Raw genomic sequence first — 15,621 nt, forward strand, 5'->3', positions numbered from 1 at the left:
CTTGGGCATCTTCAGTCACAACTCCAAACAGCATGACAATGTGGAAGGCAGAAAGGGGGCCAGCATTGGAGGAACAGCTGTTGATTGGTGGAGGAGAGAGGGTCACATAAAAGAAAAGAGACATTTGTCAAGAATCGGGAGGTCCAACACTTAATGATTGTCATGGGGGTGAAATAAGCAATGAGGAAACAACAACAACAACAACAACAATAATAATTCATTAGATTTGTATGCCGCCCCTCTCCGAGGACTCAGAGCGGCTCACAACAGGGACAATAATACAGTATAATACAAATCCACTGTTAAAAAAACAAAATTAAAAACCCATTACTACTAAAAAGCCATCAGTTCTACACAATCACACCACTCTCAAATGCTAAAGTCAGAAGGATGGGGAAGAAAATTAATCCCCCCATGCCTGGCGGCATCAATGGGTCTTCAACATCTTGCGGAAGGCCAGGAGGGTGGGGGCAATTCAAATCTCTGGAGGGACTTGATTCCAGAGGGCCGGGGCCGCCACAGAGAAGGCTCTTCCCCTAGGTCCCGCCAGGCGACATTGTTTCGTCGACGGGACCCGGAGAAGGCCAACTCTGGGACCTAATCGACTGCTGGGATTCGTGTGGCAGAAGGTGGTCCCGTAGGTATTCTGGTCCAATGCCATGTAGGGCTTTATAGGTCAATATTAATAAAAATCTTAAGGATATAAGCAACAAGGCAATATCATTGGTGCTGCTGCTGTGTGTGCGTGTGGGTGTGTCAAAAATAACCTCTGAGGCCAACGGGAGAGGTTTGCACGGGATGGAAGGCGGAGGGGGAAGAGGAGGGGCGTGAGCCGTCCGAGCCTTGGGGGGCAGCCAAAGACGTGGTGTTGACACTGAGGGGTCTGGCCAGGAAGGGAAACAGACGTGTTCGGCCTCCGTTGTCCAGCATCTGAGGGCACACAAAGATTACTCAGCTTTCCTGATACTGACAGGGGGCCCTTTGGGGCAGGGGTGGGTGGGGGGCCTGTGCTTGGAGAGGCCGGGGTCCCTCCCGTCCGCCCCCTTCCAGGCAGGGCATCTCGGGCTCCCACTCGGACTCGGCTGCTGCTCAGGGCCGAGGGAGGGAACTGAGGAAGGAAGCCTGCTCGGTCCGCAGTGGCCTGGGGGCCTTTGAGGAGGGGCATGTTACCCATGCTGTGGCCATGATGACCCAGAGTCCTGTGGGATAAACGAGCCAGCCACAGAGTCCCGCCTGATGCCCCCCCCCCGGCCTCCTTGGCCCTTTTCTTCAGCCACCTGTGTCTGCTTCCTCTGCCCCCCGGGTGAGGCGCCTCTCTCTTGGAGAAGGTGCTAGTCCTCTGTGATCTCCTGCCTTTGAGGAGAAGCATGCCCTCCTCTTCCTCCTCACTTTGACCACTGGTGTTTCCTCCAACGGTTGGTTTAGCCTTAGAGGTTTCAGACTTAAATTAAGAGCTGCCTGGCTGGCTAAAATTATTATTGTTATAATTATTCATGGGGCTGCCTTTTCCCATTGCAAAATGGGCTTCTGCCAGTTATCACAGTATTGAGAAGGCTTCAGATCCCCAAAGCAGCCCCCTCCTCAGTGGGAAAGGCTTGCTGGCTCCCTTGAGGGCGCTGCCCAGGTGGGGGGGGCTCATCTAGTGGAACACCCCCCAGACCGTTTCAGGATACAATTAGCAGCCAGGGGAAGGGCGTCTTCCTCTGAGCCCTGGGTCAGGTAGAGTTTTTGCCACTGTTTGTGATGCCTCCTTCCCTCTTCCCACCTTCTCAGCAATTCCAGAAGGAGCAAGTTGACCCCCTTCAATCAAAGCTGCAGCAGGTCAATGGGCTCGGCCAAGGGCTTGTCCAGAGTGCGGGGAAGAACTGTGACGTCCAGGGCTTGGAGCATGACATGGAGGAGATCAACACCCGCTGGAACACCCTCCACAAGAAGGTGAGCGCGGCCTGGGCCCTTCCTGAGCGGGACCCCAGGGCCTGCCCTGACCCCAAGGGCTGCTGGGCTTCCTGGTGGAAATGGGGAGCCGCCTGTCGATGGTCCCCTGGGCTCTTTGCAGAGCAGGACCTGACCAGAGTCTTTGTCTGCAAACACTGTGGCTCCCTCTGGGCCGTGAACTCCGTGGCTGAGGTGCCCAGGGGCCCATGGGAGGGGCCCTCCTGGCTTGGGGGGTGTATAGAGGCTGATCCATCCAGAGCAGGAGCTGAGGACTCGGCCTGAGAATCCACTGAGAATCCACCCACCACCGAGTGTAGATTTTTCTCTTGCTTCCTTTTCCCTTTGCTTCAACCTATCTCCAATCTGAGACCTCCCTTTACTGTGTAACCTTCTTCCCTTCCCCTCTTTTGCTTTTTTAATTTTTAATACTCAATAAACTATTTTTTAAAATAAATAAATAAATAGATGGAACCCCGTTTAATGGGATGCCTGGTTTCCTGCCGGCCAAAGGGAAGTGCCCGCTTGCCCCCCGCCCCCGGCTGCTTTTGGCTGAAACGGGCCCCGTCCAGCAAGGCCGGCCCCTCCCGTGACAGGTGTGGGTGTCTTGTTGGAACGCAGGTGGCCCAGCGGGTGGCCCAGCTGCAAGAGGCCCTGCTGCACTGCGGGAAGTTCCAGGACGCGCTGGAGCCTCTGCTCAGCTGGCTGGGGGACACGGAGGAGCTCATCTCCAGCCAGAAGCCCCCGTCGGCCGAGTACAAAGTGGTGAAGGCTCAGATCCAGGAGCAGAAGGTGAGCGGAGACGGCGGGAGCGACTGGGGGGGGGCACTCACGTTTCCTGCAGCCGGGACAGTGGGGAAAAGGGGAATTCCCAGGGGGGGAAATGGGGGTCGTGTATAATGTCTGTTCGTTCCATAAAGAGCAGAATTTTAAAGTATACAACCTGTAAATCCATGAAGTGGGTGAGATAAAAGGCCAGTGTGGCCAGGGCTCTATAAGAAAAGCAAATAACGTGTGAGGGTCAGTTCAGCGGTAGTGCAAGTGGAAGGAACTGGCCAACGCTCTTTCTTCTCTTGACCTTCTGCAAAGCTGCTGCAACGTCTCCTGGACGATCGGAAAGCTACTGTGGAGATGATCCAAGCCGAGGGGGGTAGAATCGCCCGGTCAGCTGAACCAGCAGACAGGGAGAAAATCGCCGGCCAGTTGAATAGCCTCGGGAGCCACTGGGAAGGCCTCCTGGGCAAAGCTTCAGCCAGGTAAGACTGGACACGCGGGGCACCATCTAGGGCTTCTGGCTCTGCAGTCGCCCTGCGCGGCACCGGTGGGTTTTATTTCTCTCCGGCTGCCTCCGCTCTTTGGTCATTGCAAGACCTCCGCACGGCCCTGGGGGGGTTTGCAAGGACGCCCTGAAACACCTCCTTTCCATCCCAATGTCCTCCTTGGATTCCTCGGCCACTCTGCTTCCCACGCTCTCTCTCAACCCACCCTACTCACAGAGTTCCTCCTGTGGGGAAGGGAGGAGGAGGAGGAGGAGGAAGGAGCATTAGGAACGTTTGCCGCCTTGAGTTGTTGATCAGTTTGTGCATGCGCAAGTGAAATGCTCAGATTCCTGCGGGTGTGAAGCTGCCTTGGTCAAGATTGCAGCCTGATACCCAGGACGCTGTTCAGTAACTTCTGCATGGGTGGCTTCCTGGGTTGTTTCTTGCGGTTACCCAAGACGGAGCTAAGATTGCCAAGATGTTGGGGGGGGTTAGTCTGTGTGTGTGGTTCTGGCTAATTTGGGTCCCAACCATCTGCTGGTGTGGGGAGGGGACCCTTGATCTGAACGGCTTCTATTAACCCAGATACCTACTTTAGAGGGGGGAGGGGGGGGTCTTTGCCAGTCTTTGAAGTTTTTTTGCATCCTAAATAATTTTGCTGTCCTCCAACTCTGCGGTTTCCCAGCTGACCACCAACAGCAGATAATTCCTCACTGGGACCTAGCCTCTTTCTGAGACGGATTCAGCTTGCCTTCCCTCTAGCATCAGTTCCCACGCTCCCTTTCCTGCCCTTTGTCCTGCAATTTTATTTGTCCTTTGGACATTCCTGCCTGTTCTCTTGGCCAGAAGACGGGGCAGCCCCTCCAGTCCTGGAATTCTGTTCCCGTGTTCCTCCTCTTCCTCTTCCTCTTCCTCCTCCTCCTCCTCCTCCTCCTTTCCTCCAGGCGAGCCAAACCCAAAGCCTGCAACCTGTCTTCTTCCCGTGTTCTGGTCTCCAGGCCTTTCAATCCTCGTGCTCTTCTCTGCTCTTCTTCCAAAGTCTCAACCTCTCTTCTGTAAGTGGTGAGTGGCCCGAACTGGGTGCAGAAGGCCCCTGTCGCCCTGCCAGAGGTTTATGAAGCAGCGCAAAGACCCCCATGATTTTGATGCCTCTGTTTCTACAGCCCAGGACTCTGTTTGCTCTTTTGGTGGCTGCTGCAGGTTGCTGGCTCATATTGGACCCCCAAGCCCCTCTCGCAGCAACTGCTTTGGAGACGGGTTTCGGCTACGTCTTCATCAATATATATTAATATTAATATTGATTGTTTCCTGATTGTTTATTTGAAACCTATGACGATCATTAAGTGTTGCACCTCATGATTCTTGACAAATTCATCTTTCCTTTCCCTTCCTTCCTTCCTTCCTTCCTTCCTTTCCTTCCTTACTTACTTACTTATTTATTAGTTGGACTTATGTACACTTTTATGTGCATATGCATCAAAGACAAATTCCTTGTGTGTCCAATCACACTGGGACACACTCACCTGCCCAGCAAATGGAGAGTGGAGGCCGTGGGGAGGGGCCTCTGCTCAGTGACCCAATGTGCAGAATCCCCTTGCAGAATTACCCTGCCTTATACTTTTTGAACCCTGAAATAAGTGCTTGGCCTTATTGCCCTGCACTCAGAAGCCCAATTGGGCTTATTATCCGGGGAGGCCTTATTTTGGGGCATCAACCCACCCCACCATCTTGTTAGAGCAATCCTAGGGCCCCCTGTGAGAGTTTCTGGTGCTCATCCCTGGCTTTAATTACGCTCTCCCGGTCCAGCCCTTCAAAGTCGGCCAGGTCAGCGAGGAGGCGTCCAAGAACTGCTGGGGCTCTTCATTGTTATTACGGGATACAACCCTAGACCCTTGACAGGCTGTCCGAAGGTCTTTCCATCCGAGGGTTATCTTGAGTTTCCTCCTTAGCCTTCTGTCCAGGCACCGAATGGTTCTTAGCACGTCTGCCCGTCAGGATGATCGATCTCCAGGGACAGAGGTCAGTCTATCTGGCTAGCCTGGTTTTCCTCCTAGTAAGGACAACGACTGGAAAGATTTTGCCAATTTCACATTTGTATTATTTACAGATTCCCAGTTGAATGGCACGAACATCTGGCAGGGGATGGGTTTTTTGAATTGTTTCATCCACATGTAACATTTAATTCTCCCTTTCCCTGAACAATTGCTATGATGTCGATGTGTTTGGTCATCTGCATTCCCTTGCTGAAGACCAGTGGAAGGTTTCGTTCTCTTTCTCTCTGTGCTTCCTCCCTCTTCCTTGAGAACTTCTGTCTGTTCTTCCTTCCCAACTTCTTCCATGGCTCATGTGCAAGGAATTGTCCGGCTGTGCCTAATGCCTCCAACTAAAGAGGAGCCACTGCTCAGACTGAAGTCAAGCTACATGTTGCAGCAGAGACCTGGGACAGGACCAACCAAAAGAGGCCAAGGGAGGGAAAGGAAGAGACACTAGTGAAGGAGTTTGCAATTTCCATCTGCTCCAGTGCTTGCAAGAAATTGTGCCACCCATTTGCAGTATTCGTGGCCACATGGTTCAAGGACCACAAATGATGCTTAAAGGACTTCATGCTCCTTCCAGTTTTGGGGACTGGAATTGGGAGTAGCCTGCAGCCTTTGCATTAAGTTATTGATCATATTTGCTTCTCTAATATTGATATGAGTTGCAACCTGCCTTTCCTTTCAAGAAGGCCTCACATACGTTTCTGTGGGTTCTGGAACGTGGGAATCCACACCAGTGGCTCACATTGTGGCTCACTTTCTCTAAGCACCTGACAGTCACACCAGTAAGTAGAGTCAGGTAGAGGTTTAGGTTGCTGCTCCTTCCTCCCCAAAATTCAAAAGTCCCAACAACTTTGCTAGAGGAAGCTTGCATTACTTCCAGCTGTTTATTTTCAGTGTATTCAAAATTATTTATTGTAATTTCCAATGGTCTCCAGTCTCTTTTAGAAGTAATTCAACATTTGACTGCAGTGAGAGGGAAAAATAAAGCAGCCAGAGGTTCTGCCTTTCTCACAATCTGATCTGTTCTTCACGTGTTGTGCTGCACCACAATGCACCACAGCTTAATGTGCTTTCCTGGCCAGATGAGGGAGCTGTCGTGGGGCTGCAATTGTTGGCGGCTCTCAGCCGGCCTCACCGGAGCCTCCCGTTGCCTCGCAGCAGGCGGTGACTCCTGCACGGTTCTGTTTCCTCTCCGCAGGCAGAGTCAGCTGGAGGAGATCCTGGTTCTGGCCAGGCAGTTCCACGAGACCTCGGAGCCCATCGCGGAGTGGTTGACGGTGACTGAAAAGAAACTGGCCAATTCTGAGCCCATTGGGACTCAGACGGCCAAAATCCAGCAGCAGATTGCACGGCACAAGGTGGGCAGTTCGGGGAGGGCCAGGAGGGCACCGGGCACCGGGTCACTTGCTGTGAAGGGAAATTTCAGAGGGAGATTGAACAGTGCAGCAGGTAGAGGCAAAAGGCCCAGGTTGGCCACTGGTCAGTGCGTGGAGGCTCCTTTGTTTATTTCTTCCGTTTTTATCCTGCCGATTCCCCCCCTCCCCCGAAGTGACCCTGGGCGGTTCATGCTCTCACGGGGTCCAGTCGAGGGTCTCGTGGCCTGACAGTATCCAGGCCAGGTGGACCGTCTGCCCTTCGCATTCTGGGGGTCTGCTCAAGAGACATCAAAGGTTCCAGGGCGGCTTTTCTTCTTTGAGCGTCTCCTGTGGAATCCAGATGTGCCCTGGGCAGCCATGGGAATAATGCGGTCATGTGGCCTTGCCTGCTCTGCTTTCCTGCCACCGTGCCATCTGGGCGACCCAGGGGTGGGGGTCCTCTGGCCATGGCCTCGGGGGCTCCTTTTCCCCCCTTCTTTCCTAGGGAAGAGTTACCGATGTTTCCATAGACGGGTGCCTGGTGTTTCTTAGCATTAAATACACTGGGGTGGGAGAGCTTACTCAACAAACCATGGCTTGAAGTGCTGAGTTACTACCATTTGCAAAACAAGCTAGTAATCCTCATGTTCAAGCAGTTAAAACAAGTTGTAGTCTATCTCAATACTTACCTGGATACCGGAAAAAGGAAATCCATCTTTTTTAAAAATTTTGTTGGCATAGTTCTTTATAATTTCATATTATTTTAGTAAATGATCGTTTTGCATTTACACTGTTTTCAGTCATATTCACCCTTTGGTTGTGTTTTAATTTCCCCACTTTGTGTTGTCCATTTCCAACCATGCATTTATTTCTGTTTGCTTGTCCCTTGTTTTTCCCCCTTTTCTCTTCTGTTCTCCCCCCTGAAACCTCCTGGACTCCCAGGCACTAGAGGAGGAGATAGACAGTCAGGCCAGCGTGGTCACTCAGGTGGTCAGCCTTGGCCACTCCCTGGCCTTGCTGAGCTGCTGTGCTGAGCAGGCCACCCTGGCCGAGAAGCTCGACCTGCTCGAGTCCCGGTACGCGGAGGTTTCTGACCGCTGCGGCCGGAAGGCTGCCCTCCTGGACCAGGCTTTGTCCAACGCCCGGCTCTTTGGGGAGGACGAGGTGGAGGTGCTCAACTGGCTGGCTGAGGTCGAGGACAAGCTCAGCTTGGTGTCCGTCAAGGATTACAGACGGGAAGTCCTGCAACAGCAACACTCTGGCCAGCTGGTATCCATCCGTTTTTTTCCCCATCCTTGTGTTTCTTTTGCTCCCCTGTTGATTTCAACCATTTCATTCGGATCATCACCAAATCAAAGCGGGGGAGGGAGGGGGGAGTCTCGGAGGGGCCGGGTGTCAGGGGGGGCCCATGGGGGGGTCTCCCGCGGGCACGGTGTCCCCTTGCAAAGGACAGCTCAGGGCATCAGCAAGTGTGTGGCACGGATGCTTTGGCTCCAGCATCTCCATCTACCCAAGAGCGATGCAGCAGGATTATTTGTCTCACCTGACGCCTCCCCCCTCCCCAGAGCCCCCTCCTCTCACCCTCTGGCCTCCTAGTGCAGCCCCCACCCTCTGCAGCCGGGGGTCTCTGCAGGGAAGTCCAAGGGAGGTCTGCAGTGGGGCTGCTGTGTGTGTGTGGGGGGGGAGACTGTTGCCTTGGGGGGAGGACCCGAAAAGAAGCCGGAAGAGGTGACAGTCCAGGGGGAACAGCCCTCCCCACCTTGCAGGAGTCAGGTGTCCTGTGAGCATTGGCGCCCCCTGCTGGATCCAGGTGGCTCTGTTACCTGGAGCTGCAGTAAGCCAAGGAGTGATTCAGTTAGCAGGGGGCAGAGTGGGAGGGTCCAGCAGGAAGCTCTGGCCTTCGTTTAGGATTGGCAAGGTGGGTGTAGCTTTGGGGTCAAGGAGACGTCCAGGTGTCCCCTTCTGTCCTGCGCGAGCCTTCAGTCTGGGGCTGTTCTCTGTCTGGCAAAGGAGGTAGGCACCTTTTCTTGTTCAGGGCCCCCCCCTACACACACACACACACACACTCTCAGACACAGGCCTCCCGGGCAGGCTCCGTCTACTATTCAATCTGCCTGCTCTGGTGGGAGTTGCTCTGCTTTCTTTATGTACTAAAGGGACAGTCTGTAAAGATCACAAGGATAAGCAGCATTTCACCCACACACACACACACACACACACACCCAGGTGACCTGCTTTGGTCTCCTACAAAACCCTCAGGTCTTTTCCAAGGAGGTTTCTGAGTGTGGGTTTTCCCCCCCCTCCCCCGCCCAGGCTTTGAACGATGAGATCGTGAACCGCAAGAAGCACGTTGACCAGGCCATCAAGAACGGACAGGCCCTCCTGAAGCAGACCACAGGTAGGAGAGGAAGAGGGGCCAGGCAGGGGCTGCCTCTGCGCCCACACGCTCTCTCGTGCCCAGAAGTTCCACAGCTGGGACTGTGTAGGACACACCTGCCCATAAAGAACTCTGAGCCCAGCATTTTGTCTGGGTGGGGTGGTCAGTGAGCCCGGCCTTGAGCACACCCTGCTAGGCCCACATTGGATTAGTTTCTCAAGCCAAACACCTGGTGACCTTGTGCAGGGGAAGAGGTGCTGCTCATCCAAGAGAAACTGGACGGCATCAAGACCCGCTACTCGGACATCACCGCTGCCAGCTCCAAGGCCCTCCGCACCCTGGAGCAGGCATGCCAGCTGGCCACCAAGTTCCAGTCGACACACGAAGAGTTGACAGGCTGGATGGGTCAGGTGGAAGAGGAGCTGATGTCCGGGGGAGGACACTCCCCCACCGGCGAGCAGATCCCTCAATTCCAGCAGAGGCAGAAGGTAAGGGGCTGTCCAGGCCTGGTCAGAGAAGGCCCTCGGCTTCCCTCGTCCACAGCAGGAAGAGCCGTCCCCACATTGCCGTTGGGAACATCTCTGAGGCAGCATTGTGTTAAGCAGTGTGCAGAGGGGTCTCTGAGGTGTCACAGATACTCGTACACAGAGGGAACGTGGAGGTCTTGCAGATGTCCAGCTGACGGGCCGGAGATACGAGCAATGGTTCAGTGATACAATCCAGATACATTCAGTGTATAAAATATTATTTACTTTGGCAAATGTCTTAGTCAAGAACAGTCCTAGTCATACACAATTAAATCAGTCAATAGATATACAAAACTATAAGTCTTACTTGTTCAGCTTACAAATACATAAACCAGCATTTAACACACAGTTCTTACTACAGCAGTCACAGAAATAGCAAAGAGAGTCAGAGAGAGAATCACGCTTCTGGCGCCCTCTTCTGGCCATCCGTGATACTAGCTTTTAAAGCAATAGTGTTTCAATACATTTAAACATACATTGTTGGTCTGTTTTATATATTGCCAAACCCAAGCAGTTATGTACATAGGAATAACACATTGGGTCACTTGACAAAGCCAAGCCTGGTGCAGCTGGACGGCAGAATGACAGGAAGTGGCCTTCTCCTCTCCCTCCAGGAGCTGAAGAAGGAGGTGATGGAACATCAGATCATCCTGGACACAGTGAACGAGGTCAGCCACGCCCTCCTTGAACTGGTTCCTTGGCGGGCCCGTGAAGGGCTGGACAAGCTGGTCTCGGACACCAACGAGCGGTATAAAGCCACCAGTGACACCATCAACCAGCGGGTGGCCGAGATAGATGCTGCCATCCAAAGGTCTCAGCAGGTAGCCTGGCAGGTCCTTGTGCACCGTTGCTGGCGCAGACTCAGTTCTCGGGGAGGGTTGTCCAAGCATGAGACTTGGGCCAGTCGCTTTGCCCCACCACCTACGCACGTCCTTCGAAATCCTGCGTTAAGACAGAATCCGAGCCCCAGGGACTCGAACCAGGCTCTTCCCCTGCTTCCCCTGGCCTCCAGAGCGGCAGTCCCCCTCTAAGGAAAGGCTGGCCGGCAAAAGGAGGGGGCAGCAGCACTCGGTCTGCAGCCTCTGGGCTTCCCCAGCCCAGACCCTGGGGGGCTTTGTGGGGGCAGCTGAGTGGATGCTCCGCCTTTCGCCAGCTGGTTTCCCGGCTAACCCGGCTGTGCTCTCTTCTTCTCTGGCAGTACGAGCAGGCGGCCGACGCGGAACTCGCCTGGGTTGCTGAGACCAGACGGAAGCTGTTGGCGCTTGGTCCAGTTAGACTGGAGCAGGACCAGACCACTGCCCAGCTGCAGGTGCAGAAGGTACGCAACGGGGCAAAGGTGGCAAAGATTGTGGAGTGGCCAGATGGGAAGATGGAGCAGAGCTGGGCTGGCTGGGTGGACAGAGGGAGCCAGAGGCCAAGTTAAGTTGAGGGGGGGGGTGATTGGAGCAGAGCTGCCCGTTTTCCCGAGAGCGAAGGGGCCTTGTTGGGATTTACAACCCTTGGGAGATGCGTTGGGCCCCGTTACGTGGAAGGGACAATGGATGTTTTAAGAGCAATGGTCATGGACTGGGGGTCTTTACCCAGGAAGCGGTGGAGACAGGCTGAACGGGCAGGGTGGAGGGAGGGGCTCTGCGCTTGGGAGTTGAGCTCTGTGGCCATCGTCCCCTTCCATGCAGGCCTTCTCCATCGACATCATTCGCCACAAAGACTCGGTGGATGAGCTGCTCAGCCAGCGGACGGAGATTTTGGGGACTTGTGGAGAGGAGCAGAAGGTCATGTTGCAGGTAGTCCTCAGGGCCCAGGAAACGCTGGGGGGGGGGGTTGTCCTGGGGCGGTTTGGAGACCCAGGCTTTGGGGAAGGGAGGCCCATTGGCCTGGCCCAAGCTCTGCCCGTGTCCCACAGGAGAAGACCGAGACCCTTGTGAAACAGTACGAGGCCACCAGCCTCCTCCACTCGGAGCGCTATGCTCGGCTGGAACGAGCCCAGGTGCTGGTCAGCCAGTTCTGGGAGACCTACGAGGAGCTGAGTCCTTGGCTGGAGGAGACCCAGGGGCTGATTGGGCAGCTGCCCCCTCCGGCAATTGACCACGAGCACCTCAAGCAGCAGCAGGAAGACATGAGGGTCAGTGGGCATCGGGGTGGGTGGGTGTCCGTGCGCTGCAGGCCGCGGGGAAATGCTGGACTGAGTCTGTGCGGCTTAGAAAGGGACCCTCGCGTGACGCTGGTTTGAGTGGGGCCGTGAGCAGGGAAAGCGGCTGCCCCCCCCCGGCCCTTGAGCGGCTCTGCTGGGCTTGGAGGGACCCCAGACTCTGCCGAAGAAAGGGCGGGGGGCAAGTCAACCTGTGTGGTGATTGACAGCAGACACCGGGCAAAACAGGAGGCTGCCTGGCCAAACGGTGCCAGCTGTGCAGGCAGGGGGGGAAGGGAGGCTTGCTAAGAAGGCCGGTTAGTTCCTCATAGAGCTCACTGGTGGGGCCTGCTCTGGGGTGGCCTCCTAGGCCTTTGGATCAGCTGGGCAAACGTGGTCTGCACTGATAGTGGTTCACTGCCAGGGCCAAACACCGGCAGACTCAGCCGACTGAAACAAAGAAGAGCGTTGTAGCCTTTGGACTTATCTACCGCTGCACGGTGCTCCACAGCCCTCTCCAAGGGGTTTTCAGAGTCAGCCTCCGGCCCCCCACAATCTGGGTCCCCACTTGACCCACCTGGGAAGGGTGGAAGGCTGAGTGGACCTTGACTAGCACAGGGCCCAGATATGAACCTGGCCCTTCAAGGGAGAGAGAATGTGCCGGTGTGGCTGGGTTTCCCATTCTTGACTGAGGTTGTTGCAGGTTGTGGAACTCAAAGGAAACAATGGACCGTGTGGAGCTTTGTTTTCCAGGGCCAGTCGATGTCTGGGGCTTTGTTTCCCCTCGTGCTCCTGGGGTCACTGCTTGGCCTTTCTATAGGGGGAGTTTCTTCTCTTTACAGCAACTGAGGGAGTCCATTGCTGAGCACAAGCCCCACATTGACAAGCTGCTGAAAATCGGCCCCCAGCTGACGGAGCTGAACCCCGAGGAAGGGGCCATGGTGCAGGGGAAGTACTGTGCCGCAGAGGCCACCTACGCCCGCATCAAGGAAGAGGTCCGGCGGCGGGCTCAGGCCCTCGATGAGGCCATCTCTCAGTCCACGCAGGTTTGGGAAGCGCTCGCGGCCTTTGGAGAGGGGCCGGATCTGGGGGGGGCGTGGGGGGGAGGATGCTGCTTGCTGGGAGGGGGGCTGGGTCTTGGCCTTAGGGGGATGGGCCAGGGGGCAGCCCCTCCCACACAGAGGCCTAGGGCTGGGAGGACCCTGGAGTCACCCTCTGCCGGGCACCGTGCCAAGCAGCCTCCGTGCTTTGGGAGGCCAATGGGCCGAGAAGGGGGCCGGGCCGGAAGCTGCAGGCAGTCTGGTCCCAGCAGGAGGGTCTCCCTGCCCCAGAAGCCCCTCTGGCCTCGGGAAGGAGGTCCTGCCTTCCTCCGGGGGAGTCGGAGCAGCTGGGTGGGGAAGAGCATTCGGCCACTAAGCCCCCCACCCACCCCTGGGGGCCACAGAAATGCTCTCCGCACAGCAGCGCAACAGTCCGGTCTTAGAGGTCTGGCAGGGACCCACGCACAGCTCCATGGGTGGAGGCAGATGGGAGCTGGACAAGGGAATTCCCTTCCGAGTGGAAACTAGGGGTGGGGCTGGTGTAGATTTACTTAGTTTCCCTTTTGGGGCCGCAGCGTCTGCCAGGAGTCCCATCTGTTGTCCCATCACGTCACCTTGTGTTGTTGGTCACGATCAGGCTGTTCTGTGGGATTTTGTTCTGTGTCCCACCTCTGAAAGTCCTTCTATTTTTATATTATTTTACTCATATCTGGTCCTTTTCGTTTCCCCTCACATTAATGCTGAGTTTTTCCTCCCCCCCCCCGTCTCATCCCCCCCACTGTGGAATGTCTCCCCCGTTGTGTGTTTCGGTGTCCATTTACCGCCTTCCCTGCGTCACCATTCATTGTTGTGTTGACTCCACCCTGACAGATTGCGGAGGTAAGGACCCCTTCATCACCCCTCCCACTCCCTGCCCTCTGAGCTGGTCCATCAAGGCGCCCCCCCCCGCCCCCCCTCCCATCCAGGGATAGTCAACCTCCCAGGGGGAATGATGCTGAGCTGGGGGCTCAAAAACTCCCCAGTTTGCCTAACTGGCAGGGTCTCTTCTGCTGCTGCCCCTCGTGTGGAGAGACCAGAATCACCTTGCTGTCTTTGTCACACACACACACACACACACAATGTGTGTGAGTGCTGGAGAAAGCAAAGAGGCCAGGCAATGCAATGCTCACCTATCTCACTGGCGCTTCAGGTGAAGCCAAGGATTTCTGTCTCTGCCTTCAGCCCCCCCCCCCCCCCGGAAGCTCCCTAGAGAAGCCAGAGTATGCCCCCCCCATCCCCCCCCATTGCCATAATTCTGCCCAGCAACAGATTTGGCTTAATGGGGGTCACTGTAAGCAGTTCTTTGGGGGGGGGGGGAAGGAAGGTCCAAGTATTTGGTTCCCCTTGGACAGCTGGTCTCATTTTCAAGGGGGCTGAAATGGCTCCCAGAGCCCCACAGCTGCTCCCTGTTCTAGAGGGGGGGGCACTGTAGAGCAGTCATTTGTAAGGTGGCAGATGGCCCTTCAGACCTGAGCTTGTCCACCAGTTGATGCTCCCCACGAAAGCACATGGACTTTAAAGACCCAGCAGAGGCAACCACTCCACCTCCAAAGCTTCAAGACTTGGAAGTGGGTGACCAGGGTCTTGGCTGGACTCCAGTTCTCATCTCAATTCCTTAGCTTGAATCCATCCTGCATTTGGGCCTTCAAGAGTCGGACGGCAGTTTGGCCTGTCTTTTTACAAATTCCTAGCAGATCATAAAGTGTGAGTGTGTGTGTGTGTAACAGAGAGAGTGGACAATCGACTACTCTTGGCCTGACTAATGCCATGAAATATTTGACTTCAGAATTTGCTCTTAATCACACAACCAGTTTTGCAAAAAAAAAAAAAAATTGGTGTCTTGGAATTAATGATTCCCCCAAAACGTTGGACATCCCCAAAGAATTGGGCCTAGGAGAATAGCCAAGACCTCCAGCTGCCCTTTGCACGCTGGGCCCTGACGGCTGGCCATTCCTCCCATCCAGTTCCATGACAAGATCGAGCCGATGCTGGAGACGCTGGAGACCCTCTCCTCCCGCCTGCGCACGCCCCCCCTGATCCCAGCCGAGGTGGAGAAGATCCGGGAGTGCATCGGGGACAACAAAAACGCCACGCTGGAGCTGGAGAAGCTGCAGCCGTCCTTCGAAGGGCTGAAGCGCCGGGGGGAGGAGCTGATCGGACGGTCCCGAGGGGCGGACAGGGACCTGGCAGCCAAAGGTCAGGCATCCGCATGGCTGGAGACGCAGGGCGGGCCCACGCGCTCCCTTCCCTGGCGTGGCCTGAGACGCAGTGGAGCCAAGGGGCTTTGTCCCCCTGGGGGTTTGTGGGGGTTTAATCCTCCTTGCTCTGTTTCAGACATCCAGGATAAATTGGACCAGATGGTCTTCTTCTGGGAAGACATCAAAGCTCGGGCTGAGGAGCGTGAGATCAAGTTTCTTGATGTCCTGGAGCTGGCGGAAAAGTTCTGGTACGACATGGCCGCCCTCCTGACCACCATCCGGGATACCCAAGACATCGTCCATGACCTGGAGAGTCCCGGCATTGACCCATCGATCATCAAGCAGCAGGTGGAAGCGGCCGAGGTGGGGAGAGAGAAGCCTTTCCCTCCACTTGGGCCTCCCCTGGGCCCTTCGAGCGAGCTCAGGCTTTGCAGGGGTCCCGGAAGGGGAGACGCCTCGTCCTCTCGTTCCCTACGCAGAGCAATCAGTGAACACGGGGTTTGGTGCTTTCTCTTGGGAGGAAAGGCCCTGTTCCGCTTAGCTGCGACCTTTTATCTGAGAATAAACGTTAGAAGGCTTCTTCCACACAGGAGACCCACGGGGTGGAAATGACCGGGTGGACATCCCGTTCTTGGATGATGTACTCACACACTGGTGCCTTCTTTTGTTCTGTTTTTCTATAGTGAAGGTCCATATAGGTCCACTAGCATCACACTCCAGAACAAAC

The 15,621-nt window shown here is 55.4% G+C and overlaps 1 protein-coding gene across 4 annotated transcripts in view; it reads left to right on the forward strand.

Annotated features, from left to right (window-relative positions):
• MACF1 (microtubule actin crosslinking factor 1) overlaps positions 1-15,621 on the forward strand; it is a 185,693-nt gene that overhangs the window by 145,728 nt on the left and 24,344 nt on the right. For all 4 annotated transcript variants that reach the window (XM_070764906.1, XM_070764907.1, XM_070764908.1 and 1 more), the window contains 14 exons: positions 1,774-1,935; positions 2,554-2,724; positions 3,022-3,188; positions 6,429-6,588; positions 7,528-7,854; positions 8,899-8,983; positions 9,209-9,450; positions 10,104-10,310; positions 10,688-10,807; positions 11,166-11,273; positions 11,393-11,611; positions 12,460-12,663; positions 14,661-14,892; positions 15,031-15,257. In XM_070764906.1, the coding sequence (XP_070621007.1) occupies positions 1,774-1,935; positions 2,554-2,724; positions 3,022-3,188; positions 6,429-6,588; positions 7,528-7,854; positions 8,899-8,983; positions 9,209-9,450; positions 10,104-10,310; positions 10,688-10,807; positions 11,166-11,273; positions 11,393-11,611; positions 12,460-12,663; positions 14,661-14,892; positions 15,031-15,257 (2,631 nt within the window). The remainder of the gene's footprint in view (positions 1-1,773; positions 1,936-2,553; positions 2,725-3,021; positions 3,189-6,428; positions 6,589-7,527; positions 7,855-8,898; positions 8,984-9,208; positions 9,451-10,103; positions 10,311-10,687; positions 10,808-11,165; positions 11,274-11,392; positions 11,612-12,459; positions 12,664-14,660; positions 14,893-15,030; positions 15,258-15,621) is intronic.

This window comes from Erythrolamprus reginae, chromosome 11, assembly GCF_031021105.1.
Source record: "Erythrolamprus reginae isolate rEryReg1 chromosome 11, rEryReg1.hap1, whole genome shotgun sequence".
Classification (NCBI taxonomy): domain Eukaryota; kingdom Metazoa; phylum Chordata; class Lepidosauria; order Squamata; family Dipsadidae; genus Erythrolamprus; species Erythrolamprus reginae.